This window comes from Mustela lutreola, chromosome 4 (genome assembly GCF_030435805.1).
Source record: "Mustela lutreola isolate mMusLut2 chromosome 4, mMusLut2.pri, whole genome shotgun sequence".
NCBI lineage: Eukaryota > Metazoa > Chordata > Mammalia > Carnivora > Mustelidae > Mustela > Mustela lutreola.
Window position 1 is genome coordinate 142,457,859 of NC_081293.1, and position 18,580 is coordinate 142,476,438.

The following is an 18,580-nucleotide window of genomic DNA, read 5'->3' on the forward strand; positions in this document are numbered from 1 at the left end:
TATAACCATACTCAGTACAAACACTGAATTATTTAAAGTACAAGATTATAATAATTAAACTTATGCATATGTCATATTTTTTATGGTTCAACGCTCATTCTCAAAGTTTAACTTTTAAATTTTTAATTTCTTTTAAAAATAATAAATATTGACCTCCAAATAAATTTTATGTATGTTTTCTTCATTGAACTGAATAAAAAAGGTAAGTATATTAACCTCTTTTGCAAATTCTACTCATTTGAATATAAGTATGATGCTTTTCAGACATAAATGGATTTGCAAATATTAATGTAATATAGTATAATATAGCATGGAAGTACTCTATAATATATAATAAAATATAACATAATATTTATATATATACATTCTGGAGATATACAAGCAAATAATAATTATTTAAATAAAATTTTAAGCTTATTCCCAGTTACATCTCAAGTTAATAATAGCATGGTTCAATATAACACTAGAAAAATATAGGAACAGCAGCTGAGCAGGAGAAAACAAGGTAGGAATGGATTGAGTGAAGATTAATTACCACAGCTAGATTCTACAAGTGCCACTCACCTTAAAATTTTTAGAACTGGTTATGTTCTCTAAGTTTTTATGGATAAGTATGAAAAAGGCTAGTATCAATAGCCTTCTAGCCAAATAAAAATGGAAAGATATAGGTCATAAATCTATTTTGAGAATCACAGCAACTGCAGGTCAGAGCTAATTTACAAAGATAACAAATTCCAAATGGTAGTCTCCAATTTAACAAATACCTATACCCTACTTGTATTTATCTATGCTCAAGCTTGTTCAATAATGATTCATAGCTATAAATAGGATTGCAAAACTTGAGAAGATCATTTTTTTAAAAAAAGACATATTAAACTTACTAAATATAGAAGTAAAAGCTTATTCCCAGAAAAGAATGATGTTATTTTGCTTCCATTATTTTGATTTAAATCTACAGTCCCTCTAAGCTAAGAAACAAAATAAAAATATAATTAGTATTTATTTTCTATTTAAAGGTACAATGTTATTACCGAATCTATCTAAAAAGGCACAGAAATGTTTAAAAAGGAAAGTCACTTAAAGAAAAGCAACAATATAGATTTGTCAGTGTGTGTTCCATCTAAAATTCTTACACTCTTACTCTTCATGAAACATTCTTCCTGCTGTAATCCTAAATTTTAGTTAGACTAATTTTAGTTAGAAAAATTGCAAAGAGAATTTAAATTAAGTATTTTCAAATGCCCTAGGACATCCTAGATTCTACAGTGTTACATTTTCCCAAATACATTCTTGTAAAAATAAGCTTCAAGTAAAAAAAAAAAAGCTTCAATATATTCCAGTCAAGTCAATACTCAGTGACCTAAAGTGAACCAAATGATTATTGGTTGAATAAAGTCCTTTCCTTCCCACATACTAAGCATGATGATCTTTGTTACAAATACATAAAGTTCTCAGCACAAACACTAGGTAAACAATTTGATAGGTTGGTATAAAAACCTACATGTCAGGCACTATCATTTTTTTCAAGCTCTAATGAGGAATCTGAAGCCCATGGTTGGTAAGCAACTTGCTCAAAGTTAGATACACACCTGGCAAGAAATAATCACACTTGACAACAAGTTTCTTTATTAGTAAACTCTACCAGATGGTATCTGCATTTTACTAATCATTCAACTTGGGCATATTACAGTCCCACTTATTACCTTGGTTTCCCCAAAGCCTGTCTTCAATCCACAGGCAGGTTCTACCAGGCCTTCCCTAACAGGAGAACTGCACTGTATCTACTTATCTCATTTCCATTACTATCACTCTGCTCCAGTCCATTCATTCTCTAATTACAAAAACTCTAACACAAATTCTTATTTGGAAAACTCTGATTCTCTACATTTTCACAATTTCTTAAGTTTCTTAAGTTTATTTCATACCTCCCAATTACTCTGGTTTTGAAATAAATGTCATTGTGTCATGGTGCTTTTGAAACCCTTTCCAAGCTTCACTCTGTGCTTCAAGTGCAATCAAATAAAATTCTGAACAAGACCACCAAGCCCCTGCAATATTTGGTTCTTGATTGTCTCTCCAATCTCATACTAGTCACTCTTTCTCTCACCCCCACTCCATACCTACTGCCTCACAGACCATTTAAGAATCACATCAGCCTTCCTTTCCATTTCAGGAGCTATTCTTCCTTCCTTACCTATTAAATCCAGCTTAAATGTTACTTCCTCAGAGAGGACTTCTTGATCATTTAGCTCAAGAGTTTCCCTCCTCTATTCTCTAAATATGTTTGAGTCTTACATATTTATTTTGTAATTATATATTTTATTATTCATTGATTTATTGTCTGTGTACTCAATGAAGGCATAATCTCCAAAAAGTAGGAACATTTTATTTTTCACTCTAAACCCAGCACCTAGGACAGTATCAGCCCATGCAAGGCACACACAGAGAGTTTATTATTAATACATACTTTGGCATGTACTATAATTTGTGCACCTTTGACTACTGATAACAATATATCTTAAATTGTTTTATAAGAAAATCTTTAGAAGATTCCCTGAATGGAAATTCTATGTCATTTTTGCGATTGGAGCCATTTATGAGTTTGGAAACTAAATGAAGTCATTAATTTTCAAATATCAAAAAATATTTTTCAAAAGAATACACAAGAAGTCACATGTGTGTTCTCCTCCCTTTAATCAATATAAGTATGTACGCACTGGCAAATACAAGCATCTTATAAGCAGTGGTGCTATCCATCTGTCTGTCTGTCTTTAGATTCTATGAGATTTAACTCAGTGTTTCATGATATTCTTTTACTAAACTATACCCTTAATGAAAATTACAAAAATGTCATATATGGAGATTTTAACTTAATCTTCAACTCTGTCTGTTATATACATGTACACTTACATACACATACACATATACAAAACACAGCTTAGAGTTTAGCGGTTGGTTAGATAACTTATGGAAAAGTTGTTCTCACATTTTTACTGTAAATCAGAGTTACTTAGGAAGTTTGTTTAAAAAGAAAATCATCTGCCCAGGTCCACCCCAGAGATTTCCATTCAGCATATCTGGGGGGAGGTCAGGCCACTACATTTTTAACAAGCTCCCCAAGGGCTTCTCATTCACACTGTCTTAGCAGACACTTTTTTAACTTCTCTAAGTAGACACTTTTTAAACTCTAAGCTAAAGTTACTCAGTTTCAGTTCAGTTTTTCTTTTCTTTGGCATCTTCTGGTAAGCAGAGCCTATTAATGTTATGTCAAATTATTTTAAGACATTTCGAAATATTCCCCCCTTACCCTGTATCATCCACACTATTCCATTTTGAGTTCCTTGAATATGTTAAGTCCCTTCCTACCTCTGCACCTCTTACTTCAGATTCTTTCTACCTCTTAACTCTACCTTCAGTTCTATATGACTGTCATTATTCTATCCACTAGGGTTCTTATGTTATCTTGTCATTTCCTCCAAGACACCTTTTGCTTTGTTGGTTATAGGTTTACTTGTTAGTAGGAGGTCTCACAATTTACTTATGACTATGTGCCACTGGAATTCAAGGCCTCTTTGAAGGTAGACCTTGTTTTTTGTCCTTAACCTTATACCCCAAGAAAAGAACACACCCCTTGTTATAAAGTAGATCTCAAAAAATTGAGTGTTATTTAATGTATTCATTCCTGAACAAGTCATTGTGATTCAGCCTTACCGGTTTTTTTTCCCTTCTTAGTGATTTTTCTACACAACTCAGATTAAAAATCTAAATATTACTTTAGAGTTAATCAATGATTATCTCATTTCTTAAGTTAGAAACCCCAAATCAAGGAGGTTGAGAAACTTGCCTTGCCCATCAAGTCTATAATTAGTATCAGATTAAAGGACAGCACTCACAGTCTAGCTCTTGGTCCACTATTTCCCTCTCTACCCCACACTATTGTTCAAAATTATATACTGTACCTCTCACAACAGTTGTATTGGCTAAATTCACATGGAAGCTGTCATATACTAAAAACGATGGGCTTAGTTTGTGGGGGGGATGCTCTGTACTGTATTACTGTTTTTTAAGATTTTCAGTATCTGTTTTACCTCCTCCCCATCGCAGGCATCTTGCTAGATCATTGCCGGTCCCAAGAGGCAGAATGGCAACTGGAGGATGCTTGACAACATTAGCCTTTTCTGTGGAATCAAAAATTAAAATAAAATAAAATGAAATTTTGATCACAGATGGAACAACAGTAAAAAGACAGCTTGGCATGAAATGAAGGCATTCCACTAGGTACCTAAAAGCTGGAAAAGTTATGTTTTATATCTATATATAATTAGAAAGTAAGATTAATTTGTATTTATAAAACACATATAAATACCATAATTCACAAAGTGATAGGAATTTTCAAGATTTGTGTTTGAAGAAAGCCTTTTAATATCTTAACCCAGGGGATGCTTCGGTGGCTCAGTTGGTTAAGCGTCTGCCTTTGGCTCAGGTCATGATCTGGGGTTTTGGGATCGTGTCCTGCATTAGACTCCCAGCTTAGTGGGGAGCCTGATTCTCCCTCTGCCTGCTGCTCCCCCATTTGTGTCTATACACTCTCTCTCTCTCTCTCTGACAAATAAATACATAATATCTTTAAACAAATAAAATAAAATCTTAACTCAATTAAAAATTTTAGTGGATTTAAGATCATGGAAATGTCAAGGATGCAGATAGATGCACCATAAGAATATACTAGAGGAGAAGGGAGTTGAGGGAAATTAGAGGGGGAGATGAACCTTGAGAGACTATGGACTCAGAAAAACAATCTGAGGGTTTTGAAGGGGGCGGGGGTGGGGGGAGTTGGGTGAGCCTGGTGGTGGGTATTATAGAGAGTAAGTATTGCATAGAGCACTGGGTATGGTGCATAAACAATGAATTCTGTTACACTGAAAAGAAATTAAAATAATAATTATATATATATATATATGTGTGTGTGTGTGTGTGTGTGTGTGTGTGTGTGTGTATCCAAACACACACAAAGGGACAACACTAAAGTAGAGGTGGGGGTTCCTATAAGAAACTATTTTACAACACCTTCTCTAGGTACATTTCAATTTAAGGAATAAGATATTTTGAAAAATCAAACTCTTAAAAGCTAATAAAATGTTGAAAATGTTTCACTATGTTGTTCCTACACATGGTGCTGCTTTGGGTCAGAGCAAGCGATGTAAGAATTGGGTAACTCTACAATCAGCAAGTTTTCTTTGAGATTAAGCTTTACAGAGTGTAATACTTTGGGCTTAGAGCAGTAAAGATCTCTGCCATTGAAATTTCACACATTTTTTAAATCTTTATTTATTTATTTGAGAGAGACGGCGCAAGCAGGTGCAGGAGGGGCAGAGGGAGAAGGAGAAGCAAACTCCCCGCTAAGCGTGAACTGGACACAGGGCTCCATCCCAGGACCCCGGGATCATGATCTGAGCTAAAGGCAGACGCTTAACTGACTAAGCCCCCCAGGTACCCAAAATTCCACATGGTTTTGTTTATATGACTGTTTAAGAGAGAGAGAGTGAGAGAGCACATGCATGTATGTGAACAAGCTGGAGGGTTGGGGGAGGCGCAGAGGCAGAGGGGGACAGAAAGTCTCAAGCAGACTCCATGCTGGGCAAGGAGCCCCATGTGGGGCTCAATCTCACAACTCTGAGATCATGACCTGGGCCAAAACCAAGAGTCAGTGCTTAACCAACCGAGCCACCCAGGCGCCCTCACATAGCTTTGTTTAAACCATCATATGCCTTGAATGACTCTCACAAACATATATTACTTTTCCTTACTTTTTCTACTTTCTCAGCCCCTCAAAGTGAGTATGTGTCTATGTGGAAGAATGGGGAAGGAACAGACTATTTAGGGATGGATGTGTCATGGTATAATAGCCAAGGCTTAGATTTGAGCTAAAATAAACTCATAATATCCTACGTTTTCACTAAAATTCTCACAAGTATTCAGACTCTGTTCAAGCAACTCTAATTTCTGAATTCTGATTTTCTCCTTAGATATTGCATATTATACTATTTATGAATTTAACTGGAAGGTCAAAGAACAGAATTTTCACTGTTCCTTTAAAAAAAATTAGTAGACTAAAATCATAAGATGCTTACCAAAAAGTATGCTGACAACATATATTTACTTTTAATTTGAATACTTCTGTGTGCACGAAAAGATAAAATATGTTCACCTACATTAACTTAATAAAAGTGTTTCAGTTTACATAGGCGGTAAAAATTCCTTTGAACAAATTATCTCCCTTCTGTGAAAGGGCCCATTTAAAAAAAAAAATTTTATATATATATATATATATAAATATATATATATATATATATATATATATATATATATATATATATATATTTGAAGGGCAGGCAGGCACAAGCAAGAAGGGCAGAGGGAGAATTTCAAGCAGACTCTGCCTCACGTGCAGAGCCCAACAGGGGCTTGATCTCAGGACCCCGAGATCATGACCTGAACTAAAACCAAGAATTAAATACTCAACCAACTGTGCCATCCAGATGCCCATGACACAGCCCCCTTTTAAAAAAGAATTGGTCAATAAAGAAATGGAAATTTGTTTGGAATTTATCTCCTAATGAAGGCCAATTCAGGATTATTTTACTGATCAGCTAACTGTCTCTGAAAAACCGGGTAATTTTTCTGACAGCTAACTGCCTCTGAAAAACCAGTTAATTTTTCTAAATCATCAAGCTTTTGTGTACTTGTCTACATGTTATCCTCAGTCACGTATCTGCTTTGCTTTCTCATAAAAATAAAGTTGTAAAAACTTAAGTAGAGACACAATCTAGGTTAAGGTTAAAAGATGAATAAAAAAATAAAAGGTCAATTTATAGCTCTCTGATCCCATTTTAATTATTTAACTTCTCCACACCCTACAGTCTCTCTCTAAAATGGGATTATCTATACTGTGTCACAGAGTTGTGAGAATTAAGATGAATGGGGGCTAAACTCTTAGCACAACATCTATGACAGAGTACATAATAAATAAAAAATAGCTATGGTAATAATAATATGGATGCATAGGCTAAGAATGTCCACAGATGCTAAGGTTTTGAGGCACCATGCTTGAATAAAATAACCACATCTATTTGATGTAAGTTTTATCACAAATACTAAGATTTTCTTTGACTTAGGGCAAAGAAACAATGGAATTTGTAGAGCCTGATTTGAAAATAGCTCTGAGGGTTTAGTAAATTCCACGAGAAGCAGATTTAAAAAGAAAGATTTCTAGATACTTGTAAATTATTTTGTCAATTAAAACTTTGAATTATAGAAAACTCATTAGATCAGTGCAACAATGCCAGATGTCCGATTATATCACTGTAGCATACAAAGATATCAATGCATTAATAAAATAAATAAAATATACAGAATTTTAGGTTACCACTCCCACCCCAGCCATGTTAAGTATGTGTCTTCATTACCTATGCAGTCCAAAATCCACCCCACGGTTCCATCTCCACCACAGGCTAACACTCTGAAATCAGGAACATCACGAAAAAAGTTTAACCTGAAAAATAAGCATGTTATGGCACATGATTGATATTTTAATATTTGAACTTGTAAAGTTTTGTATTCTTAGCATTTTGTCTAATAAGAGACTTTTGTACTTGATAAAAAATGTAAGGTAATCTCAAGATTTTATTGAAAATTATTAAATTCTTATGTAGAATAAAATTCTAAAATTAAAGAATTAATATCTTGATTTGAACATATATTCAGTATGTATTTTTTCTTTTATCAACTCTAAAGTTTAAAAAACAAAACTTATACATTATAATGATTTTTATTAAAATATTCTCTTGAGTGTGATCTGCATTTTACATATAACCCAAAGTGACATTTACTACAGCATTTCACTGGATAATTTTTATTAATCAAAAATTCTCTTTTGAATCATTATATACATACAACTATAATGCCAGCAAATGTGTCTTTGAGAGTTTTCGGACTCTTCCATTACTGGAAGAAATTTATCACACTGCTTTTGGGTTCTGTTTCAGTGATTCCTTTGACATAGAATTTGCAAATGGGAGCCAGGCTTCTCTTGTCTTTTGATATGGCCCTCAGTGTTTGCTACCTCTGAACACTCAAGCCTAACTGCTAGGTGGGCGTAATAAACGCCCATAGCATCTTTTACTATTGCACATAGCACTATGCTTATTAAAGCAACCTACCTTGGAGAAAAGTTAAAAAGGCAGGTAACACAGCCAATTATACAATTGTACATGCCTACTTTCTTGCAATAAAAAAATAAAAAAATTTTGCAATAAAAAAATTAAAAATTAAAAAAAAAATTGAAACAACACAGAAATATGTGGAATGTGTCTGTTTACCTCCCTTGCCCAGGGATAACCACAGGTAATATAATATGCAATCATCCAAGAAATTTTTCTATATATTTACATATGTGAATATGCACATATGAATTTTATTAAACACACATTTTTAACATTAATAGTCTCGTGCTATACATCCTTTTAATTGTGTGCATTTTTTTAAAATTTAAAAATATCTAAGAGATCGTTCTGTGTCAGCTCACACAATGTTGCAACATGATTTACAATAAGTGAATGTATTACATAAGGTATTCACTGTGTGATCAAATAAACCCTTTCTCTTCAGGTATTGTTGAACTATTTCTAGTGTTTCATTATTACAAAAAATAAGCATTACAGTTAACACTATTTGAAGAACATTTATGTGAACGTACACATATGTTTTGAAGGCTAACCTAGAAGGGAAAACTACTATACCATCATACTACTCTCTGAACTGTTTCTGCTATAGAAGATGTGTCAATTTCTCTCAACTCCAAAACACTACTTGTAAACAACTTTATGATATTTCTTCAATATAATGAAAAACCCAATTGTGCTTTTATTGTAAAATCACACATTCCTGTTTGCGAGTATGTTGAGCATATTTTTGTAGGTTTACAAGTATGTGATATCTTCTATGAACTGCATCTTCAAACTCTTGCCCATCTTTTCTACTGAGCTGTCTTTTATTATTGTCTTATAAATTCTAAATGAGTGTTTTCTTTTAAATTAGCATTACTAGAAAAACATTTTGTTAAATAAAAACAATGCATAAACATAATAGAAATGTATAAAAATTAACTGAAATTCTGCCGCCTGATATTAAGAGCAATGAATATTTAGAATATCAGACTTCCACATATTTCCTTAGGTATTATATTGTAGATACTTTCTTTTTGTTAGACATGCTGCAATATTCTCTTTGCGTCTTTTATAATGGATATCCATTATAATATCCATTGTAAAAGACTCTCCTTGAGTCTTTTATAATGGGTAAATTAAGTACCTATGTACCAACTGCCCACCCCAGTGGGAGAACATTCCCAAAAACTTACATAGACACTATGCTCTTTCCCTTTAGCATCCTTTTTCCTCATCCACAAAAGTGAGCACTATTTTAAATTTTCGTTATCATGCACATGCCATAGACAACATTCTGTTCACTTTTTGCTTTCCACTTGGTATTGTTACTAAGACTCAATCATGTGATAGCTAAAGTTCTCTCCATGTATATTTGAAGTTATTTCATTTCTACTGTTAATTGTAATATATGTGAGTGTGCCTTTTTAAACCCATATCAACGGGGCGCCTGGGTGGCTCAGTGGGTTAAGCCTCTCCCTTCGGCTCAGGTCATGATCTCAGGGTCCTGGGATCGAGCCCCGCGTCGGGCTCTCTGCTCAGCAGGGAGCCTGCTTCCTCCTCTCTCTCTGCCTGCCTCTCTGCCTACTTGTGATCTCTCTCCGTCAAATAAATAAATAAAATTTAAAAAAAAAAAAAAATAAAAAATAAACCCATGTCAACGGACATTTGGATTGATTAGTTTAGGTTTTTATAAACACTGTATTATTGGACATGCTTCCTAGTGCTCACGGACAGTGGTTACTTTTAGAGTAGGGTACACTTTAATGCAACTTTCTGTTTCCCAAAAAAGTTGTACCAATGTATGCATTAATTCTCAACATAGATATTTGGCTGAGTACATTATCTCTAACACTTTTAATGTTACACTTCTTAATTTCATGGGTTTCCTCTTTTGCAAAATGGTTATTCATGACTTGTTTCCTTTCTCTACTCCTTTTTATCTTTGTTGATTTGTAAAAATTCTTTACTTGTTCTCAATTTTAATACTTTTTTACAAATATCTTCTACAAATTGAAATTCTTTAAACTTTAATGTATATTTTAATAAACAAGATTTGGTTTTAATGTATTCCAATTTATCAACCTTTTCATAAGTGGTTAGCACTTTGACCTGGGCTGTGTAAGAAAAGTCTCCCTACTCAGAGGTCAGAAGATAATTCATATATACTCTTTTAAATTCCAGTTTTACTTTTAACAGATCTGTGTTGTGGTGTAAGGTAGGAATCCTTTTATTCATTTACCTTCCTCATCCTTTCTTCCTACCTCCATCCTCTTTCTTTCTTTCTCACTCTTTCTTTTTCCTCTTCCACCCTCCTTTCCTTCCTTGTGGCTTTTGTGCACCAATTTTTCTCTCTTCTTTAATCCATCCTTTTACTTATTGGATAATGCTATGTCTTACCACACAAGCACCATCATAAATCAGATTTCCATATATGAGTATATTTCTTTTTGAACTGTTTTATTTTATTCATATTTTGTCCATGCCTGCACCAATATCACATTTTTGTAATTCTTTAAGTAGTTTTATAGTAAGTCTATATCTCACAGAGCATGAAGTATCTAGGCTATTATTTCTTCTTTGATTTTTCAATATATATATTTTAAAGTTAATTTGTCCTATTCCACAAAAATAAAGATTAAAACAAATAAAGACCAATTAGGACACTGATCAAAGTTAACATTAAGCCTACAGATCACTTTTGGACAACTAAAATCTGTAAAATTTAAATTGAGTTTCTTCATCCATGAATATAGTATGCCAATAATATTGGTACTATTGGTGATCCCCAATCCTTGTAACTGTTATTTCCTATTGTGCTACCAAGAGCTCCAAAACATTGCTGAATTGGGATATTCAGAAGTAATGCTCCTATCTTGTTCCTAAATTTAAATAGAATATTTCTATATTTTCCCCATGTAATATGCTTTTGTACAGATATTCGTTTTCTTTCCTTTTTTTGAGAAGGTAATAAAATTTCCTTCTATTCCTATTATAGTAAGGATTTTCATTATCAATCTGTTAAAATTTTTTTCTGTATCTTTGGAGATGTCATTATGGTTTATCTCACTTAACCAATAATGTGGGAATATACATTTAAACATTTTTGTATCATTAAAGCCTCCTTATGATACACTTATATGCCCAAATTGGACACAGTTTATTAATACTTTTATAGAGAACTGGATTCAGTTTGTTAATATTTTGCTTAGACATTTTGAATCTATATTCATGAACACAACAGACTATTTTTCTTCTTGATATCACCTCTAATTTTTTGTCAAAATTATTCTGTCTCAGAAAGTGAGTTGCAGAATATGCCCTCATCTTCCATTTTTGGAAGCATGTGTACAATTTTGGAAGTTCCTTAAAACTTGTAGCACTTGCATATAAGCTATTCTATTTCTGGTGAGTCTTTGGTTTCTCTCTTTCCTTCTTTTTTTAAAATAATTGTTTGAATTCCTTTCACAATTATGGAATAGAATTTCTATTTTCTAATTCTCCCTAAATCAGTTTTTGCCAGTTATATAGCCTATTAATTTGTCTATCTCCTAATTTTCAAACATTATCTAATTGAAACCTAGCAAAGTTTTTCAAAATATGCTGGCAGCTGAAAAGTTTACCATAGAGCTAATTGTTTCTGGTGAAAGCCTAACCATCCATTTGACTCACCATTGTTCTTCTACTCCATGATGATGTTTCATCTCTTATTCATTCTTGTTGCTTTTAAAACTGTCATCATTTGGTTCTTCAGCAGCATCCTACCCCCAAACATAAACCCCATGTGACTGTCAGACCAGCTTACTCTCTATAAATTGACTGCTAAATGGATTGAAAAATTGACTTCTCTATCTCAGCCTATTACTCCACTCAATCCATGCTGTTTTCCCTAGAGAGTCATTCATTCCTTATTTCATTCATTCATTGGAATTATAGCCTTGGAAAATTATTGAATCATTCTCAGTCTCGGTTTCCTTATCTTTAAAATGGAGTTAATGTCATTTGCTTCTTTGGGCTATTTTAAGAAATAAACAATATGTGTATGTAAATTAAATTGTACTATCCATAGATTACTAGTAATTCAATTATTTTCCTTTCATTAAAAGTAGTATATATGTTTTATAGGTCAGAGTGCCACTCCTCTATTTTCACCCCTCACCCCCGTGTTCTGGCAAAATAATCACAAATAGAACTTCCTAGCAAGCAAAGCTGGATGGGCAGTGAGTTTTCCTACCTTCGATCTGAAACTATAGCAAACCAACTACTGGGAGACCTTCTTATGACACTGCATTAGGGACAGAAAGTGCGAAGGAAAATAGGTCTGACTGAGAACAAACAAATCCAAGAGACCAGACAAGAACAAAAATATAGGGCTCTGCAAGGTAGTAACTTTTCACTCATTAAGCTGTGAAGACCAGCAAATGTGAGGCTCCCACTTCAAAGGACATCCTAACAACAAGAAGGATAAGGGAATAAAGAGTGTCTGGAAAGATGTCTGTTAGTGGAAACTTTAGTAGTGTGTACTCTATCTACTTTCACCTACCAATTTCAGAGGTTCACCTGCAGAATGAATGCATAATGAAGTAATCATGCATGGCCCCAGAATTTATTTAGACTATTTTTATGGAGATTTATTAAATTAAAACTTAAAATGACTTATGAAGTGGATTAATGATTTTTGAGTTTCCAGTGTTGGTCATTCATGCTCTCCTAAAGCATTTCCTATTTATCTACAGTAGCTAAATTTGAAAGAGATCTTATGGTAATGTACAGGTTTAGCAGCTCCACGTCAAAGGCTTGTCTATCACATTTGCTCAACAGCCACCGCTACAGCACACCCTATAAAAAAGTGGGTGGTGAGGTTTTGAACAACTAAAAGCAAATTAAGATACTAAGATTTAGAAGTCTACTTTCCATTTCTAAAAAAGTGTGAAGATAAAACTAATATAGAAAATTCAGGAAGTTTTAATTTGTACTTGACAACAGTATTTTAAAAACACACCGGGAAAACTTTTTTAAAAAAGAAGAAATAAAACCTGTAGTACTGATTCCATAATCTTGGAAAGTGTCTTATAATTAGATTTAACTGACTATATGTAGGAATTTCATTTTATTCCAATCTCCTGTTTTACTATTCAAAGAAAATAAATGATTCTGTCATTTATATATGATCATATATCAGTTAGAAATATGATCTATTTCTATATCAGTTAGAAATCAGATTGAACATATAAAAATAAATATATGTATAGCAATTAAACAATGTACATAGTATAAAACTATATTCTGTGATATTTAGAAGAAACCAGTATGACATTCATAATTATTATTATCGTGATAGCATGGAATGAAAGCTCATTTAATTGTACCTATTCATGTTTCTTTGTATTAAAGAAACACAAGGTCAAGGATCGAAAATAACTTCATTATATGCCCTCAAGGCTTCTTTACCTCCTCTTTGTTTAGAAAAAATAGTTTATCTCAAGAGCTTGCCTTAAGAAAGCTCTGCATTCTGATTTAAGCATTTTGAGCCAGAAACAAACATACTTATCTCTTATTATTCAACTCAATTCATATTCGTACCTGCATGTACACAGTTACCTATTATTCTTACAATTACAAGATTAAATAACTTCACAACTGCCTTGTTAAAATCAGGTTGAAATTTCTGAATTGTGATGTTGTTATTGTTTTCAAAACCATATTTACAATCCAGAAAAACAATTCCTAACACCTTCCACCTCATTTCCTAATCATCTATACATACTGGTATCACTGGATACTATTACTGCTGCTGCAATCAGGTTAGGAAAATCTATGCATGAAGCAATTACGTCCCCCAAAAGTTTCCTCTATACTATATGCTACCAAACTGGGGAAGGGTTATATTTGATTTTTTCCTGTGGATCTTGATAATGTCAGCTTCAAAGTGATTACTCATCAACTATAAAGTGCCTCCCCCAACATTTCAGCTTAGAGTAAAACTAATTATAAACATGTCCTGTCGGCTCATATCTCAGGTACTCTATTTCACTAATAAAGGTTAGGTAAACTAGAAAGTGCACCTATTTTAAACAAATTTGGCTAATCTTTTGAGGATGTTGTATGAAAGATGAATTTACACTCTTTGGGGCATGTAGATAAGTGGGATATTCATAAAAATGTATTTTGGACTCATGGATATGAACCCAGTATAACTTAACTCTGTTACCATCACAGCCAGAAATAACTTCCACAGTATTTGAGAAAATATATATTCCAGTGCACCATTAACTGAAACATTAATTTTATTATCTCTGGAAATATCAAAGACATATTTTATGCAAATGTATATTGTACAAGAGAAGGAGAAAGAGTCAGAGAGAAAGGCAGTGAGAAATGCCAAAAAGATTATGAGAGACAGAAAATGAGGGAATATTTGTTCTTGAGAACCCCTGTTATCTTATTAAATAACTTTAATGTTCTCACTGGCATAAAATGAATTAGAAAGGAGAAATCAGGAAACAATAGACTCTCGAATGCGGTCCAACTATTTGTTCCTTTTTGACTCGTGCACATAATTCTTAGAAAATTAATGTGTTAAAAATATCAAACTCTCTTAGATGACTTTTGAATGACTAAAGACAAAGTAATACTTAGCTAAATAGTCTTAACCTTTTATGGAAACTATTCATGATTTCATTTGTATAATAAAATGCTTTTATAAACATCTTACTTTGAAATACAAATTTATTCTGATATGTAGAAAATAGCAACCCTTTTAGGATGTTTTAAATATACGTAAACATAAGTTAGTATTTAGGGGCCAAGTAACCGAAGAACATAAAACAATAGTTGTTTTTTTTTGAAACATTTCTTCTCATCTATACATGCTAAGAATTTTCTGCATAAGAATGAAAAGGAGGTAAATTTTTTAGGATTTTATTAATTTATGTGAGAGAAAGCGAGGATGAACAGGAGTAGGGGCAGAGGGAAAGGGAAAAGCAGACTGCCCACTGAGCAGGGAGCCCAAGGTGGGGCTCCAGCCCAGGACCCCAGGGATCATGGCCTGAGCCCTGAGCTGAATGCAGACACTTAACTGACTGGGCCACCCAAGCACCCCTAAAGGGAGCTAATTTGACTCAATATTCACATAACTATATTTAGTGCTACAAATATGCAATCAAGTTGGTGACCAAATACATGTGTCTTCATCCCTCAAAGTCCTAAAATAATTCATATGTGTTTGCATACTAACATATATGTATGTACATGAAAACTCAATTTAAATATTTCTTGTAAGTTTATAAGTTATATGACTACAACATAAGTTTTAAAAAAAAGACTGAAATTTTGAAGTAAAGAATGAAAAGAAATATATGATAAAGAGTTTTAATTCACACATATTTCCTGATCTTTAAAAGAAGTTAACTTGGAAGACTTCATTCTTAATACTTCCAATTGGAAAGCACAAAGACATCATCTGTGGTCCAAAGGACACTATCTAAAATTAACTCCTAAAATGTAACAGCAGAAGAGATTAGGTTGCTTAGGTTTCTTTGGCACATCTAATCAAATCCATTTTGTCATCCTAATGCTTTTATTGTTAGTAATTAGAATGGGTTTTTTTTTCTATATTCATCAGATCTTTCCACCAAGTTAATTTTATAATGTGAAGAAGAAAGTATTGTGAATTAGGAAATAACACATGAAGTTCTCTAGAGGAAAAATGAAATTCTTTGACAGGGGTCAAACACAACAGAATAGCTACATATGTCTAAGAAAGAGAGTTGCATTTAATAGAATATTTATATGTGAGGAAAGTAATTTTTTAAGTGATTACAACACCTGCATCAATTCATTTATTTAATATGCATTTAACTGCACCTCTGTACCAGGAACTGGGTTAGACTCGAGAGACTGAAAAGCAAGATAGAGTCCTTGCCTTCAGATATCTCAATGGCTTAACTGAGCAAGCAGACAAAAAAAAAAAAAAAAAAAAAAACCCACACAGTTCAGGTCACAATAGAATGTTCTTTGGGAGCTGCTGATGCAGATTAAACAGAGAAGGGTATCAAGGTTGGTTTAATAAAAGTGGAGACGGGGCACCTGGGTGGTTCAGTGGGTTAAAGCCTCTGCCATTGGTTCAGGTCATGATCCCAGAGTCCTGGAATCAAGCCCCGCATCGGGCTCTCTAGTCAGCAGGGAGCTGGCTTCCTCCTCTCTCTCTCTCTGCCTGCCTCTCTGCCTGCCTGTGATCTCTGTCTGTCAAATAAATAAAAATCTTTTAAAAATTAAATTAAATTAAAAAAATAAAAGTGGAGACAAAGACCTGAGTTGAATTTTGAAGCTGTGGTAAGTTAATTCTTTGATGAACTGGTGGACAGGGAAGAGGAATAAATGAATGAAAGTTTAATATATAAGAAAAAGGGTGAATATAAGAAACCAATAAAGTGATTAGATGAGAATTTCTGGACAGTGTAAAATAATTCATTGTCAGAAGAAAGGGAAAGGTGAATGGTCTTCCCATTCATCATATTGGGATACATGTCAGTGAACAAGTTTGGGAAAGGGCAAAAAAAATTAGTTTCATATTAGATATGTAAAATTTGAAATACCTATGGGACATTCTTATGGAAACGTCGCCTAATAGTTGTGTAAATCTATACAAGGCTGCAGAGAGAAATTTGAGATGGAAGGCAATATTCAGAAGCAATTCAGATATTTCTGATTATCAAAATCAGGAAAGGAAGTAAGAAGGAACAGAACAGAAGTTAAAATGGCCACGACAGAATACAACAAAGATTTGCTCTTTTATGGGATTAAAACCTTGAGCAAATTATTTAAACTGTCTCATCATAAGCCTCCTCATCTGCAAATGGAGAAAATGCCCAATACATGAGGTTGCTACATTTTGCATAAACCTTGACCTATGCCCTACAAATCACTATTATTTTATTATTATAAAATTAAGGAAACATATTGCATGAAATAGACTTCTGAGTATGAAATTCTAGGAATATGTGACTTTCAAGGGATATACCAAGAAGGATGTATCCAATTACATAAGAAGAAACAACTGTAGAGATGGGAGACAATTATTTCCTAACATCCAAGAGAGAAAAGAGGTGACTGGGTAGCTCAGTTGATTTAGTATCCAGCTCTGATTTCGGCTCAGGTCATGATCTCTCGGTCATGAGATCAAGCCCAGAATTAGGCTCCTCACTCAGCAGGGAGTCTACTTCAGATTCTTTTCCTCCGCTCTTCCACTCTCTCTTTCTCTGTCTTTCTCCAAGCAAATAAATAAATCTTAAAAAAAGAAAAGAAAAGAAAAGAAAAGAAAATCCAAGGAAGGAGAGACTTTTAAGAAATATAAAAATAAGCAAGAATTTATTCTACACCCAGAAGTTTATTACTGACAACAGCAGACTCAATAGAGAGTAGAGACAAAATCCCAACTACACGGAAGAGGAAATGAAAGAGTGGAAAAACAGCTCATTTTATTAAGTATTTAGTTATGAAAAAAACAAAGGAATGGGAAGGTAAGCAGATTTACATTTGCTCAAAAATTTTAAAAATTAAAAATTTAGGGGTGTCTGGGTGGCTCAGTGGGTTAAGCCTCTGCCTTCGGCTCAAGTCATGATCTCAGGGTCCTGGAATCAAGCCCCACGGTGGGCTCTCTCCTCAAGTGGAGAGCCTGCTTCCCCCGCTCCTCTGCCTGCCTCTCTGCCTACTTGTGACTTCTCTCTCTGTGTGTCAAATTAATAAAATCTTAAAAAAAATTAAAAATTTAAAAAATTAAAAATTAAAAGCCTCCATTAGTTTTATATGTTGCTCATTTTATGCAACATTGCAGTCCTAGGAATTACTTATCTGCATTCTCTTTGGTCTTGAATCTCTATCAATTCTTATTGTTAATTTATAATGACATCGTAAACATTGTATATGCTTTTATAAACTAAATCAAATCACGTTAGTGCAGAGTGGGCTTATAGAAAGAGGACTTACATGGGGGTGCCTTGGTGGTGCAGTTGGTTGAGCATCTGACTTTTGGTTTAGTCTCAGATTCTGATCTCAGGGTCTTGAGATGGAACCCAAAGTAAGGCTCCATGCTCAGAATGGAGTCTGCTTGAGATTCTCTCCTTCTGTCCTTCTCTCCACTCAAGCTCTCTCTCTCTCAAATAAATAAATAAAATCTTAAAAAAGGGCCTACATAGTTATGATAAAAAGGCAATAGAAGAAGACAGCTCAAGATGTGATAGCAAGGGGGCGGGATAATGAAGAAGAGTCAAAGAAGGTAGAGCAGCAGGGATCCAGAGAGGAAGGTGAATACACTTTATCTAGGAGAGAAGCCACATCTGAAAAGAGAATAGAGGAGG

General features: G+C 33.7%; 1 protein-coding gene across 7 annotated transcripts in view; it reads right to left on the reverse strand.

The window, feature by feature from the left end:
* DGKB (diacylglycerol kinase beta) overlaps positions 1-18,580 on the reverse strand; it is a 719,270-nt gene that overhangs the window by 413,978 nt on the left and 286,712 nt on the right. For all 7 annotated transcript variants that reach the window (XM_059171265.1, XM_059171262.1, XM_059171263.1 and 4 more), the window contains 2 exons: positions 7,467-7,552; positions 4,089-4,178 (listed from right to left, as the gene is read on the reverse strand). In XM_059171265.1, coding sequence (XP_059027248.1) covers positions 4,089-4,178; positions 7,467-7,552 — 176 coding nt within the window. The remainder of the gene's footprint in view (positions 1-4,088; positions 4,179-7,466; positions 7,553-18,580) is intronic.